The sequence below is a fragment of the Sceloporus undulatus genome, chromosome 8 (genome assembly GCF_019175285.1).
Source record: "Sceloporus undulatus isolate JIND9_A2432 ecotype Alabama chromosome 8, SceUnd_v1.1, whole genome shotgun sequence".
Lineage (NCBI taxonomy): Eukaryota > Metazoa > Chordata > Lepidosauria > Squamata > Phrynosomatidae > Sceloporus > Sceloporus undulatus.
This window is the reverse complement of record NC_056529.1, coordinates 34,571,055-34,586,548: the sequence shown is the minus strand read 5'-3', so window position 1 is coordinate 34,586,548 and position 15,494 is coordinate 34,571,055. Positions and strand designations below refer to the sequence as shown.

General features: G+C 39.1%; 1 protein-coding gene across 2 annotated transcripts in view; it reads right to left on the bottom strand.

The window, feature by feature from the left end:
• Positions 1 to 15,494, bottom strand: part of MRTFB (myocardin related transcription factor B) — a 68,192-nt gene that overhangs the window by 13,292 nt on the left and 39,406 nt on the right. For both annotated transcript variants that reach the window (XM_042437808.1, XM_042437809.1), the window contains 8 exons: positions 14,517 to 14,582; positions 11,081 to 11,136; positions 9,108 to 9,183; positions 5,787 to 5,948; positions 5,073 to 5,254; positions 3,995 to 4,135; positions 2,423 to 2,670; positions 683 to 836 (listed from right to left, as the gene is read on the bottom strand). In XM_042437808.1, the coding sequence (XP_042293742.1) occupies positions 683 to 836; positions 2,423 to 2,670; positions 3,995 to 4,135; positions 5,073 to 5,254; positions 5,787 to 5,948; positions 9,108 to 9,183; positions 11,081 to 11,136; positions 14,517 to 14,582 (1,085 nt within the window). The remainder of the gene's footprint in view (positions 1 to 682; positions 837 to 2,422; positions 2,671 to 3,994; positions 4,136 to 5,072; positions 5,255 to 5,786; positions 5,949 to 9,107; positions 9,184 to 11,080; positions 11,137 to 14,516; positions 14,583 to 15,494) is intronic.

Sequence of the window (15,494 nt, the reverse complement as noted above, 5' to 3'; positions counted from 1 at the left end):
TCTTCTAGAACATGGTCACATAGCCCGAAAAACCCACAAAAAAACTATGGATGCCGGCCATGAAAGCCTTCACCTTCACATAGTTACTTGAGTTGCAAAACACTGCCCTTTACTCCCTGGTTATTTAGCCATGATTAAGCTCCTATACTTGGTGAGGAACATTTTCTCGATGAATAATCAGCTTCTTGAAAATCATCACAAAAAACTCACAATAATGTAAAGTGACAATGCTTTATGGAAAATTTGCTACTTTCCAATTTTTCTTAATGTTTCTGTGTAGAAAAACCACCTTAGGGTTGAGCTGAAGTGGGAAGCAATTTTCACAGATTGCAAAAAGGTTATCTCACCCATCTTTTGTAGAGGTGGATGCTATGGATGGAGTGAAACACTTACCAGCTCAGAACTGGTAAGTCAATATTTATGAGTGTTCCATTGATTCCACGAGTCTAATCTTGTTAGGACTATTAGGTTTAGGTCTATGCTGCTTGACTGGCTGGGATACCACAATCAGAGAGAAAACAGCAAAGAAGTACCAGTCAATGAGAATTGTGAACATATCACTGAATAAAACCTGATCAATGTTAGATAGGTGAGTTAGGAAATAGTTCATGTTCCTGAAAAGCACTATTTTCAGGTCAAGACATTTTAGTTATTCAGTGTGAATGCAGCAGTTAGTATTTACCTTTAAGTCATCCAAGCTAGGAGGGAGAGGTCCTGGTTTTCTGTTGGAAACATTAGTGTTTTGTCTTGGTTTGCCGCTTCCCACTAAAGACGTGTTATTGTTCAAAGTATTTAGTTGTGTATTCCCAGTGTTACACTGTTTGTCACTCACAGGCCTTCAATGAAAAAAAGAAATTAAATTCAAACTAGCTTATACAAGTTCTGTTTTAATATATAGATTGACAGACTCTTTCACAATTGTTTCTGGAGCTATACAGTATTTTGCAAATTCCACAGGAGGCAGATTTTAATAGGAGAATCTAAAAACATCCAAACTCTTGTGTTTGAATTTCTGTTTTGATAAATTGTTTAGTGCATATAAAAAAGACAGCTTGACACTGTTATTCAAAATGCTGGAAGGAACTCTTACTGAAATAAAGTAATGATTTGTAAACATTTTGCACACTAGATCCAACAACTGAACTGCTCTGGCTAAACTCCAATGTGGATTCAGTGAGCTTACATCGTACTCTGTAAATTTATTTCTGAAGTGGCTTTGACCTTCCTGGAAAAAAATTGGTGTAGACAACTTCTCAGAAAAGCAATAAAAGGCACCTGCCTACCTTTTAAGACTGAAAGAAGCATGATTAAGATTTATAAAATGCCTGCACACCAGGGTTATAAACCAAGAGCATGCTCAGGACTTTGGACATGTGTGCTTATATGACAGAAGCTTTACATGAGCAACAGTATAAACTAAGCAAAAATGTATAATGCTTTGCCTCTAAAGCTAAGGACTATCAATCTAATCTTATAGGGGTTTGCAAATAACTGCTTTTTCAGTAATGTTCATACCAGCCTAAGATTCTTAGGAGATATTCTCTGAGCCAAACTAGAAGTGACCATAAGAGTGAATTGCAATTAATATGCATTTTTGTGTGTGTTCTGTATAAGCAGCCACAAGGAAGCCTTGAATGGTCTTTGCAACAAGAGGCAGGGAGTTTAATTCTTCCTCTTGTCCTATCATTGTTTCTCCCAACCTTCTACCTGTATTTCAAGAGAGGTTGTCACTGGCAGCAACAGAAGCCTCCCTTGGAAAGGTAACAGCAGTTTTGAAGAGGAAAATTTTCTCTGGTATTAGGCAAATGGTCAGATTACCCCTTCCACTGTTAGAACAATTTGCTTAATAGAAAGTGCAAATTAACTGTACCTGTACAGTTCATGTCCACATCTAGTTTGTTCCTCTCTCTGTTTGGACTACAAGATGAAGAATCTGGAGCCATTCCTAACTGTGTACGTAAAGACAGAATTGTGGTATTTCTCATCATGTGCACCTTGTGATCCTGCCACCCCACCTGCACCTGAGTTATGTAAGGTTTTTAATAATGTGTTGTTCTGTGGGTAGTGGTGGTACTGAGACACAACACTTATACAAGAGTCCCTTTGCCAGATTCTGTTTCTGCATTGCTGGGTTTTATCTCGTATCTGTCAGGCAAAAAAGTGTTCAGTATGTATTAAAAATATTAATGGTGTGGCAGTATCTGCTGTACTGGGCTTCTTTTGTTTCCAGTCTTCATGACTAAGAAGCATGATGTTGCATGTCTTCCTCAACTTCCTTTCTTCTGAAATGTTTGTGATAGCCTCTCCCAAAGCACACTGTAAATCCTAAAATACCGAAGTAGGCACAGCAGTTGATATTTCTTCCTCAACCCTCTCCCTCCCGCTTGCAAAAAGAAACAAGAATTGTCAAAGCTTCACATACTTGAGAGGTGCGGGAAGTATCGTCTGGTAGTTGTAGTGTTGCTGCTGTTGGCTCAGAATCTGCAGTTGCAAAAAAAGCTGTTGTTGTTGTAACAAGCGAGCATAGTTGGAGTCCATCTGTGGCTCATTCTTCTCACCTTTCTGATCAGGTGGGATGTACTGATGATACTTTAGCTTCTTCACTCTGGGCTTTGGTTCTTTGCACTTCTTGTTCCGAGGCTTGTCATTTGGATTCTTGGGATGGGGTTGCTATTGGAAGACAGAAAAGTAAAACATCATTTGGATCCAAAGCTGTCCAAATTAACGAATGGCCCAGTTGTTTGAATCAAAGTAATACCCAACTGAACTTGATCAAAGAGGAAAAAAGTATTTTGCTTATATTAGTGTTTTAACGCCTCCATATGCCCTGGCTAGACCCCCCCCCACACACAAAATGTCCTGTTTTAATGCCTTTTTCATTGTTTTGATTTTGATTGTGGCTCAATGGTTTCAGATGCAAACAATATTAAATTCTTGTGACCTGCCTAAAAGAAACAGATTGTCTTTTGCAGGGCAATTGTGAACATGTTTACTCAGAAATAAATCTCACTGTTTTCAATAGTCCTATTCCATATTAAGTAAATTTGGAACTGCAATCTCTAGCTACTTTTATTACAGTCTAATTAACTTAATACTACCAAAGAAATGTTGGATTCACAGGATATAAAGATGCACCTTTCCTTCCTCCGCTTTTGTTTACAAAAGGAAGTGACTGAAACCTTTCACTTGCAACTGAAACTAACCATGCTAACTCTTTATGCATAGCTAATCTACTTAGCAGCATACTAAACCTTGCTGATATGTGTTCTAAACAATACAGTATATACAAAGACAATAAGGTACAAGACATTTGTTTTAGAAAGATGCCAAAGATGTCACACAGTACCTTTTATCCTCCCGCTTACATCACTGCACACATGCCAATGTGACGATACACTATTCAAAGCAAGGTTTTCAGTCCAAATCAATGCGACCTTCTGCATAACTTTAAAGTTATTGTTTGGTGAAAGTTAGGTTCTCTTTTAGGCATTGCTAGTTATTTTCCTTCATAAATTCTTCTATGTTTAAGATATAGAAGTGGACTATGGCAAAAGTTTAGAATTAAGATATGAGCCAAACCAAACATAACCACACTTTGTCCTGTTCTATGATGGCTTTGGTAGCAATTAAAATTGATAAAATTTATTATTAATCAACAATAACAATATTGATGGTGATGATGATGATATTTATATCTTGCCTTTTCCCCAGAGCTGGAACACAAGACTTACAAAACATAAATCCAATACTAGAGAAAACAAACAAATACAAACATTTAAAAGTTATTTTGAAAATGTAATTAAACTATCTGTAGAATTAAACAATGATTAAAACATATCTCTTAAAAAGACAGGGAAAGAGATGTCCTTGCTGTTTCTCCCCTCCCCCCCCAAACATCGTTATTCTGCTGAATGCTTCTGTTTGAGATTTTCTATTTAGCTGGGAAAATAGTACAATTAAAACAAATACACTAAATGCTTTTGCTCTCTCCTACCTTTATTAGTGTTGGACCGCTGCAGTGTTTTGGTGCAGATGTAGTATTTGTGGTAAGAGGAACAGCAGTTGTAGAGCATGGAGTGTGCTGATCTGTGAAGGGCTTCAGAAATTCAGGCACTGATGATGTTAATATTGGATACTGATAATAAACAACAACAACAAAAACCAAAATGGGAAACTACCATCCATTTTCCAACAGATATCAACTGATCTGACATACTACAGAATTACCTGTGAATCGGTTATTATACAAAATGACAATCTGATACTGGGCACACAATTCAGCATTCTTAGATTCTAATTTTTTTAGCAAAAATAAATAAAAAATAACTTTTGAGAAAATCTCAGAAAGGTGAGGAAGGGAAGAATAGGAATGCTAAAAATCAGGAAGATAGTGCTTCAAGGCCCCTAATAGGTCTCTGTCAGTCTTCGCATACCTAGCAAAAGTAGATGTGTATTTTATCTGTTTTTACCTATCATTTATCTTTAAGGAAACCAGTGACGGTTAATCATAAAAAAGAAACCATACATTGGCAGGTTTCATAAAAAATACACATAAGAATTTGTTTTTTCCTTGGCATAGAGAACATTTAGTTACCATATGTGTTGGAGCTTATATGGAAGAATATCAGAAAAGAGCTCCTAATACTCAGAGTAGGCTCTGAAATCTAATTGATGTCTGCTCATAAGAAATGGGGATAAAGAGACAGAACTCCATGAAATTGTTAAATATTTCTAATCTCCAAATCTTTGGGGATATTAAAATGCAAATCAAGTTAAAATATATCCTCAGAAAAAGACCTGGACTGCATTTGCGTTGTAGAAATAACGCAGCTTGACACCACTTTAAGTGCTGTAGTGCTATCCTGGGAATTGTAGTTTTACAAGATGTTTCACCTTCTCTGCAAAAAGAGTGCTGATGCCTCACAAAACTACAAATCCCAGGATTCTGTAGGATGAAGGCATGGCAGTTAAAGTACTGTCAAACTGCATTATTTCTACAGTGCAAATGCACCCTTTGTTAACATCATAATATGGCAACAGGTAAGATTATGATAGAGATGCTGACACTATACCTGGTTGGCAGAGGAGACTGGGGTGACTGGAGATGTTGCTTCTCTTGCTTTGGGCTCACCAGGAGATGCTGCTGAGCCCTGGGATTCTTGACTAGCGGGCTGGTCTGGAGATAAAGCATCACTGCTGTCCTCATCAAATGAGAAATCATCCAAAGCTTGAGGATAGTTTTCCTGGCCAACCGCTAAGAAGAGAGAAAAGAATAAGAAATCCTCCTCCTATTTCTATTAATAGCTGGAGTATGCAACTCTGGTAATATTAGGGGAGGCACTGAGGGTTTTGGAAGATATTGAGGGCTGCCCTTAAAATTTTAAATTAATATATTTTGTAATAAAGCTTATGATTCCTATTTTACTAGAACTGGCAAAATAAAATAATAAAGTGTATTTATTTTATTAAAATTAATAAAATGTGAGAGGGGGAACCAGGAAAGAAGACAAGCAGAAAGGAGAAGCTGACAGAAAAAGCAATGGATGCACCAACATGGGTGATGAGTTACATATTCCTATGCAAAATAAAGCTATTTCAGAGCTGGCAAAACAGGACTTTTCAGCAATCAAACTACTGCATTGAGGGAAATCATCTGATTCTTATTCAACAAATCACAAAAGGACTTTTATTCCTCAAAATGTGCTGTTTGGAAGTTTCTTTAAAACCAGTGTTTCCTTTTACCTCTCTTTTCTGCAAAAGACCCATGTCCAAACTTTTCTACTTGCCTATAATTGCTTCTTTAACACTGGAGTCCACAGGCAGGATGTTTTTTTCCACAAGTTCCATAGGGCCAGGCCTCTGAGCAATCTTCTCATTGAGATCATCTGCCAAGCGTGCTCTCTTCAGTTTCATCTGAGTTGCCTGTAGAGAGGGTTCTGCAAATGTTTCTGGGAGTGGAAAGAAGGGTATGTTTTAAAAAGAAACACCACCACTTACATTACGGACATTCTCTCTAGTAAACAGAAGACATCCTTTAGTGGGTTGTCCCTCTCACTTGCCTGACAACCCCATGTTTCTCCAGTCTTGTAACAAGATGAGGAGGAATAATTATCTTCCATTCCGTTAAGAAAATAATGGTGTAGCAATTAGAATAACAGAATTTTAAGGTGGTAAATAACTGGTATAGAAGTACTGGGGACCATTCCTCTCAGAGAAAGGCAATACTATGGTGCAGCTGGGAGAGCCAGGATGTCCTCTGTTCACTACAGAGAATGACTGTCTCATGGTACGCGCCAATGTTCCTTTCTCCTGTAATGGGCAGAGGACACTCTGAAGTGAGATTTATCCAAACTGATATTTCACAGGTGGGAAGCTGTTGATTAGAGGCAAGGTTGATCAGACCACCATGCTATGATGTGCTCTATCGGATCCTCAATTCAGTCCAAGCAACAGATGCCTAATTAGGGCGATCCTTAATTAGGCATCTGTTGCTTGGACTGAATTTTGTTTTGCTTTGTCTTGAACTTTAGTTTAGTTTGCTTTGCTTTAGCCAAAGAAGCTCAAGTCAAAGCTTGCTTCCATTTTTAAAGTTTTTTCTGTGAAAAGGCTAAAGCTTAAGCTTGCTTTCACTTTTGAAGCTGTTCCTCGATCAGAGCTTAGAGATGCACTGCTTGGATAGAATAGAAGAATGAGAAAAAATGCCTTTATTCCACCAACCTTTCCTATACCTCCTACTGCAAAGAATCTGAAAAATTAGGCTAATACTGGCCAGATGTTTAGTGTTACAAAGTACAACTTAATAAACTAATCAGGAAATCTATTAAACCTCTGTAATAGGTATTCAAGATACGATGGGCATGTTGGTAGCATATATAAAAATAATGAATTAAACACAGAAGGATTACATGATCAAATTACTGCCCATGAGAAGTTATGAATGCCTCTCATAGTCTTTTGTCAGCTCAGATTTCTCAGTTTGAATTTCTCACTTGATGTGCTAAGCTACAAATCCTAGGCCTTAGAGATTTGAAACCTGGAGCTGAGTTAATTGAATTCTCGGGTGAATTCATGTGAGTTGTTGGCCTCTGCTTCTGATTTTCAGTTAGAGATCGAAAGAGCTTATTGAGATTCCAACGCAACCTAAAATCTCATCACTGGGTTTTTCTTCAGGCTTTCTGCTCAACATGGAACATGATCAAAATATGATCCAAAGCAGCCGTTAAAAATGTGTAGTAGACAGAGAGCATCAATCAGATTTAGCGCGGGCTCTTTATTGCTAGTGACTCCAAAATATACTTCGCCTCCCACATGGCATATTGCGCCCATGAAGGGGGGGAACAATAATTGGACAGAAGAAAAATAGGAAGACACAAGAAAAGTTACCCTACAAGTACAGCAAATGTGAAAAAGAAGGGCAAGCTTCTGTGCGTGTGCGCGCACATGTGCGTGAGCACTGTTAAAGATTAAGAAAATCCCCTGCAAAAGCGATACTAAGCATCTTCCTCTGTTACACTTTCCTCCAACCTCAGACATAGAAAAAAGTCAGTTTTCCCTTTTTTTAATGCATTTCTCCATACATTTCATCCTGGTGCAGCAGATACATGCCCCTTAGCAACCATGAGACAGTTTTTCAGGTGAAGGTGAGGCAAGTGAAAGCAAGAGGCAGACATCATGAGAGCTCAAAGTTAAGGCAGAGGGCACACATGGCACAAGAGACCTGTGTGTCCAAGAGAGAGGCACTATTGATAGGATGCTATCTGTGAGGCGAATGAAAATACACACGATACACGAACAAAATATTTTAATGAATATACGACGTCAATCTTCACCAAAAGACTGCAATAATGAATGTCCAGAGAAGTATCAAGGCGCTTTGTTCTTTCTATTTCAATAAGGGTGGTCAATATGTTCCTGCTGCCCTTGAGGTCTTTGTTGCTAGAATCCTATCCCAAGTTTTATATGGCTCAGAGATCTGTTCTTTCAATCGCTTGTTTTTGTTGTTCAGTAGTGATTATAGTTTTGTTATTGTTTGTGTATGTGCATTTCAGATATATAAATAAAATATGTGTAGGACTGTTGCATTTATGGGTAATAAAAATTATATTACTGTAAAAAAAGACACTTTTGAATTGTGTTTCAAGGTGCTATTTTCTTCCTACAGGAAGTACAAGACCTTGAACATGATCTTACAAGGCATATCTCCATTAAGCTGAAACTGTCACAAGGGATGAAACTCAATGAAAATTGGGGTAACAGGAACCAGTGTAAAACAGGCAACGGCGAAGAGAAAGGTTGCTGAAGATAAAGACAAGTCAAAATAACAGATGATGAAAGAAGACTTAGGCCCGGTACAGACTGGAGAGCAGAGTGACCGCATGCTCCCGAGCCCTACCACTCTCTCCAGGTGCCATCATGGCTCACCCCTGTCCACACGGTGGCCACCATGATGATGTACGTGTAGCGCAGCGGAGCGGCGTGCCCCATCATCATTGCACGCAAGGGCGCCAATGGCAACCAGGGCGCATCCCAGAAAGAACCCGCTGGAAGCAGATTCTTTTTATTCCTTGCGGGGGGCCATGCCATTTGGTTGGTGCGGCCTACATGCATGGTAAAAATTGGTGGCTGCAGGCCACCCTTCGGGAGAAGTCTGTCTAGCCCCTAAAAGAAATAATATTTGGCACTCAAATCCCTAAGTAAGACAAAGAGATCATTACTCTCAGTGTTGTTCATACAGTGGACTAATAAGTACTGAATGAAAGCTAGTGAGGCACCCCTAGCCATATGCACTGCGGGTAAGGGTAGAGCCACCCAAACTCGATTCAGTTCTAAAATATTCTGACCATGTCTCTACAGAGGCCCAAGATCCATACGAATTTGAGACAAGGAATCAAGAAATTGGTGTACTTTTATGGTCATGGGCAGTCAATAATAATTTTCCTACTGGAGGGGATGAACACCTACATGTAATTAGGGTAAGATAAATTTTAGCAACATATAATTTCTTTTTTTTTTTTTAAAGGAAGTTCACTGTCCTGGATTAAAGTATTTACCTCCTCTGTTTACAGTCTAAAAATTTAAAGCAGAAAACAGGACATCAGCATCCTCACCTTCAAGAATGTGCATTCTGACCAACTCTGATCGATCAGGTCTACTCCGTATCTTGTGCTTCAGAAAGTTTTCAGTCTGTGGGGAAAAACAGGTACAATTATACACACTATAGCTACTGGTAATTCACTCAAAATATTTCAGTCTGCAAAATGAGAATCATTTTTTTCCTTCATGATAATGCCTCCTGAATAGCTGTCACAGAAGCACTAAGATGTTTCTGTGTACTTCAATATTACGTTTTACATATGTTATTAAATCATTTAGTGAGTAAAGGTTCCAACACAAAGTATAAAATGCATCCCATAAAATTTAAACTTCAAAAAGGACATATTTCAAATGGATTCTTTCAAACAATGACCAAAGTGGATAAAATATAAAATGTGGAAGCACAATTATACACGTTCAAGAATTTATGATTTCAAGTAATTTATTATTTCAAGTCAGCAAGTACCACTGACAGAAGCCAAAATGGTGTAGTGGTCACCTTGAGGTTGCTTAAAGTCGGAAATGACTTGAAGGCATACAAGAACAAGAAGTGCCACTGACAGTCAGCAGAAGGATGCTTCTGAATAAGTTCTGAGTTTTTGAAGAAATTAATGATGATCCCATTTCACAGTAGGACACTTGTTCCTTTTTCTATACTGATCAAACTAAAGTGTATAAACAACATGCTTACTACAAGAAATGCAAGTAATTTTTCTCCCTAAACATCATTAAATAACATTATTTTATGATGGCAGTTCATACAGGTTGAGTATCCCTTACCCAGAATTTCAAAATCTGAAATACAGTGGGGCCTCCTTATCTATAAGCATCCACGGATGGCAAGCCCCTGGTTGTCCCCAATGGTGGCATGCACACATGGCTGTGTCACCATTAGAGACGGACCCCATTGTCGCTAATAGTGGCGTGGCCACATGTGCCATTGAGAACAGCATCATTGACGACAACAGGGGCTGTCTGTAATGGTGCCATGGCCGCAGGCTGCCATTGGGGACAGTGGTACTTGAGGTCCCATGGATTTTGGTATACAAAGGAGGGTCCCACTGTACTCCAAAATTGTCCACATAGGTAGCTGAGATAGTGACATTTTAGATTTTTTGATGGTTCAATGTACACAAATTTTATTTCATGCACAAAATTATTAAAGATCCCATGTACGACATTTCCTTCAGGCCATGTGTATAAAGTGTATACGAAACATAAGTGAATTTAGGTTTAGAATTGGGGAAAATTCAAAATCCAAGTAAGGGATACTCAACCTTTATCAAGTTAGACTTAAACATGTTGTAACCAGGATCTGCAAGTGCCAAGTATGCAATTCAACACAGGCAGATTCAAAAAGGAAGTGGAAATAATTTTGTCATCCTTTATGGATCCCAAATAAGGTTTAAAGATATAAGTGGCCATTTAATTGGCATTTGAATCTTAATCTCCAACTCCCGGGGCAGAACTACCAGTATAAAGATTAGGCGTACAACCTTGATGCTATCGTTCTCATTGTTTCTCCTGGCCTGTAGGCACACAATAACACAATAATTACAGTGGTCTCCACTTACAAATACTGATACTATACTGAGAACTAAGAAGATCACCCAAATGTTTAAATCACAAAGATAAGCACTTATTGGATTTTAATATCAGAAGTAACTGTGGCACTTCTGAATGGCCAGTTCTGAAATGGATCTCATCTTGCATTATTTACTGCAAACTTATATCCAACAGAGTGGTTTTAGAAAATGAGAGTAACTGTTTAAATGACAGCAAGGTTTGATAACCATCTGTCATTTGTGCTTTAATAGCTTGCTTTACTTACTTTTCATAAAGGATACCTTTCCCCAAATTTAGTCACACACATTAAAATGCATTTCAGTTGTTGTTTTTTTTCTGTCATAAGTCATGTATATGTCGCCCTTTCCAAAAACAGTCACAGGTGAAGAGTGAAGAAGCATGTTTAAATTGTATTTCTTACCCTAGCTCTCTCTAAGCTCTTTATCTGCTCATGGAATGCAGCAGGGCTCTTCAAAGCTACAATGGGGAAGTAAAAAAGTGATATGAATCTATAAGAATATGTTAGTAAAGACAGTAAAAAAGATTAGTAAAGATGGGTATTTCATACTGTTTCATGTTTGTCTCTACTAGCTCATCTCAAATACACTGTATTAGCAATATAGGACTTCTTTTTGATTCTCTCCTCATCTGTCCCAATTATGGGCTCTCATTAGCAGTAATAAAAGCAAGCCAACCAATTAACTGAATTCCAGATAGTTCAGTTAATATCATAAATATGGGCTTTAAAGGCCCATGATAAGAAATAATCAAACTGCAAAATGACTAACTGTCTAGTGGTAGAAGTGGAAAACCCGGGGACTAGATGTGTATTTGAACGTACAGTTGGCCCTCCACATTTGCGACTTTGACTTTTGTGGATTTGATTATTTGCAGATTTAATTCATAGAATCATAGAATCGTAGAGTTGGAAGGGACCTCAAGGGCCATCCAGTCCAACCCCATTCTGCCATGCAGGAACTCTCCACCAAAGCATCCCTGACAGATGGCCATCCAGCCTCTGTTTAAAGACCTCTAAGGAAAGAGACTCCACTACACTCCGATGAAGGAGTTTGTTCCACTGTTGATCAGTCCTTACTGTCAGGAAGGTCCTCCTAATGTTGAGCTGGAATCTCTTTTCCTGGAGCTTGCATCCACTGTTCCAGGTCCTGTTCTCTGGAGCAGCAGAAAACAAGCTTGCTCCCTCCTCAATATATCATCCCTTCAAATATTTAAACAGGGCTATGATTTGTTCTCTCTAGGAATCTATAGGTCCTCCAGCATAACTCTGCTGGAAGTTGACCATAGAGTCACGCTGGAGGACCTAGAGATTCTTAGGAAAACACTTCTCTAAGCATTTGTAGGTCCTCCAGCATGGTTCTTTGGTCAGCCCCTGATGTTGATCATAGCGTTGTGCTGGAGAACCAAGAGAATTCTACACAGATGTTTTCTCAGGTTAAAAGGGGGGCTTTTTATTTGCAGTTTTTCCACTTTCACAGGGTCCTGTGCCCCTAACTCCAGCAAATGTGGAGGGCCTACTGTAAAATAAATTGGTTTAGACATTTTGCATTACGTATAGAAGACTAATGTTCAAGCACTCTGTTTTTGCCTTCCCCCTACATTCTCTCTTTAATAATTAACTTTTTGATTTTTGTCAACTCGTTTGTCATAAAATCTGAACTGGTAATTATGGTTTGCATGGCCCCTGCAACCCAGAATATAAAGCAATGCTTGTTCATTTAACATCAAACCACAAGTTGGCATTGCATATAAACTGATATATTAATAATACAGCAATACTTTCCTCCTGTATAACTCCATCATGTTTGTCCAGGACAAAAAAAGCATACAGTGTTCCCATGAAGAAGAACATCTTTGAATCTTAGCCAACTGAAAGTTATTTTATGAAACAATGCACTTATGACCAAATAGCAAACTTTTAAAACAGTAATTTGTTTATGAAGCAATATCTCTTCACTGGTATAAAAGGACCCCACTTTTAATATCTTCTAAGTTGTGCCTTCTGATTTGCGGAGGATCCATTCCAGAACCCCTCCCCCCATCAGAAAAACTGCAAATATTGGAGCCCCATTGTTTTTAATGGCCACATGATCCTGCATGAGGCCCCGTGCATGCGCCACAGGCGGGCATGCCATTTTGTCCCTCCTGGCTTCCCGTCTGCAGAAATTCAAAACTGCGAATGGAAAGTCAGCAAATCCAGAGGGACGACTGTATATTGTAGCAGAAATTGTTCATTTAATTATCAATTTTGTACTCATTTAATTAGCAAATTCTATCATTTCGATAAAGTAAATCCTAGATATAACAGCATGGTGGTATTTGTTTCCAGTTTTTGTCTTATTCCTTTTTAAATTGGCAGAAATATTCTCTGAAGTTAAAAGGTAGAGACAGAATCATAAAAACAGAGTTGGAAGAGGCCCTATGAGCCAATGAGCCCAACTCCCTGCTCAGTGTATGATCTCCAGCTGAAGCATCTCCAGCAGGTCCAGCCTCTTTCTGAAGACATCCAGAGAAGGAGACTCCATCACCTCTCTATGAAATTGGTTCCATTGCCAAACTGCTCTCACTGTCAATACGTTTCTTCTAAAGTTCAATCGAAATCTACTCTCCTGTATGTTAAAACCATTAGTTTTACCCTCTGGGCAGAAGCTCAGCACCTTTTTGTAGGAGCCCTTGAGGTATTTAAAGAGTGCAATCATGCCACCCTTCAGTCTTCTCTTCACCAAGTTGAATGTGCCCGGCTCCTTCAACCTCAATCTCTCCTCATATGTTTTGTTCTTCATACCCCGTATCATCCTTGTTGCCCATTCTCTGAACTCACTCCAGTTTCTCTATATCCTTTAAATGAGGCTCCCAGAACTGAACAAAGTACAGTGGACCGTTCATATTGGCAGGATGGCAATCCACAGATTTGATAATTCCTGGATTACCATGCCCCATGTTATTCAATGGCTGTACATACATATGGACATGCTGATGCTTCTATGCACACATCACTGAATAATATGGGGTGTGATCATTCACATTTTTTATCATCTGTGGTGGGAGGTGGATGGGAAATGTTCACTGTACTACAGATGAGGACTGAACAGCACAGAAAACATGGGGACTATTATGGCCCAGGACAGACTGGTGCTTTGTGCTGGCCTTGGGCCAAAATTAGGGTTCTGTAGGGCTGGGCATCCGCACACGGCAAACCTTACTATTGGTGCGTGGGTGCCATGATTGTGTGTGCCCATCCATACAGAACACCCAATGATGACATCCATGCGGCGCAGCGCCACGCCCAAACAGCACCATGCTACGTGGATGTCATCGTTGGACGCAAGCACGCCAACAGCGCCCTGCACATGGCGCAAAAAGAACTTGCCAGCAATGGGTTCTTTTTAGGCCTCGCGGAGGCCGCAGCTTTTGCCCTGGGGGTGCAGTGGTTAAATGCTGGTACTGCAGCCACAACCTAAGTTTGATCCTAGAGGAGGGCTTCAAGGTCCACTCAGCCTGCCATCACTTTGTAGCTTGTTGGGCACAAGTGGCTTACACATTGTAAACTACTTAGGACGTGCTAGTTCACTGATAAGTAGTATTGAAATGTACTTGCTGTTGCTGCAGCTTCATATTGCTGGCCCATGTTCAACATATGATTAACAATAATCCCAAGATTTTTTTCACATGTAGAAACTGTGTGCCTGCATGTGTACACAGCTGAATATCCCTTTACTTTTTTTTCATGGGTATACATTGTGTACTAAGTATGACTAGCTATTTCATGTTTAATATGAAGTCTGCACTGTATTCAATTCAAATATTCTGTAAAACTTGCAGAAAAAAAGTAGTCTTACGTGGCATGATTCCTTGGTCTACCAGCTGTTCTCTTGTCCGCCTTTGCTGTAGCCTCAGTTGTAGTACTGGGAACAACAAAAATAAAAGAGGTGGAATAATTATTTGACAAATAGGATCATCATCTTACAGACAGAAAAATGGCTTTCAGGCACTCTGGGGGTGAGCATCATCTAAACGCCACGACTCCAAAGCGGCCGGAACCCATGCCCATCTGTTTCGGGCCTAAGACTCATGTAAATCTGTAAAACTTCTCAAGGCGTTTCATTTTGATGGTAGATAAATATTAGCAAGACAGCAAGCCATCCATGAGATATTAAATGTCTCTTTGCAAATGTCTGCTACAATCAGTCCAGGGGAAATTACATCCTTATGTGCAGCTTTTTCTTAACTCAAAACAAGAACTGGAATACGATAGTTAATTCAGAGAAGAAAAACGTGCAGCCCTCTACATGTTAGACTATAAGTCCTAGCAGCCCCAGACAACATAGCCAGGGGCAAGGAATGCTGGGAGCTGCAGTCAATCATCTGCAGTCCAGCATTGCACAACTCCATTCCTAACTAGTGAGAGCTCTGAAATCCATTTCAAATTTCACTTCACTCAAGCACTACTTTCTTAGTCTTTCAGCTACAAAATGGATTTTTTAAATTATACAAGTCTGTCAAAGCTGTTGTGAGGATTACTGTACTATGATCAAATATGAGAAGTGGCTTTAATATTTAATTATAAATAGGACTTCATCAGAGATGATATACATTCCCATTCAGCACTATAAGAACATTCAAAAGTAGCCTACCACCAGAGATCTGCACAGGGCTGTAACATGTACATTCATATAAAGTTCAACATGTGCAGTTTAAGAGTAGTAATATTCCAGATAAAATCCATATGAGCAAGGGCTAGTCGATTAAAAATATATAGCCCTGTGCAGATGCACCAACTCTGAAAATATGCTAATGCTAGGTGCAAATGTTTTTGT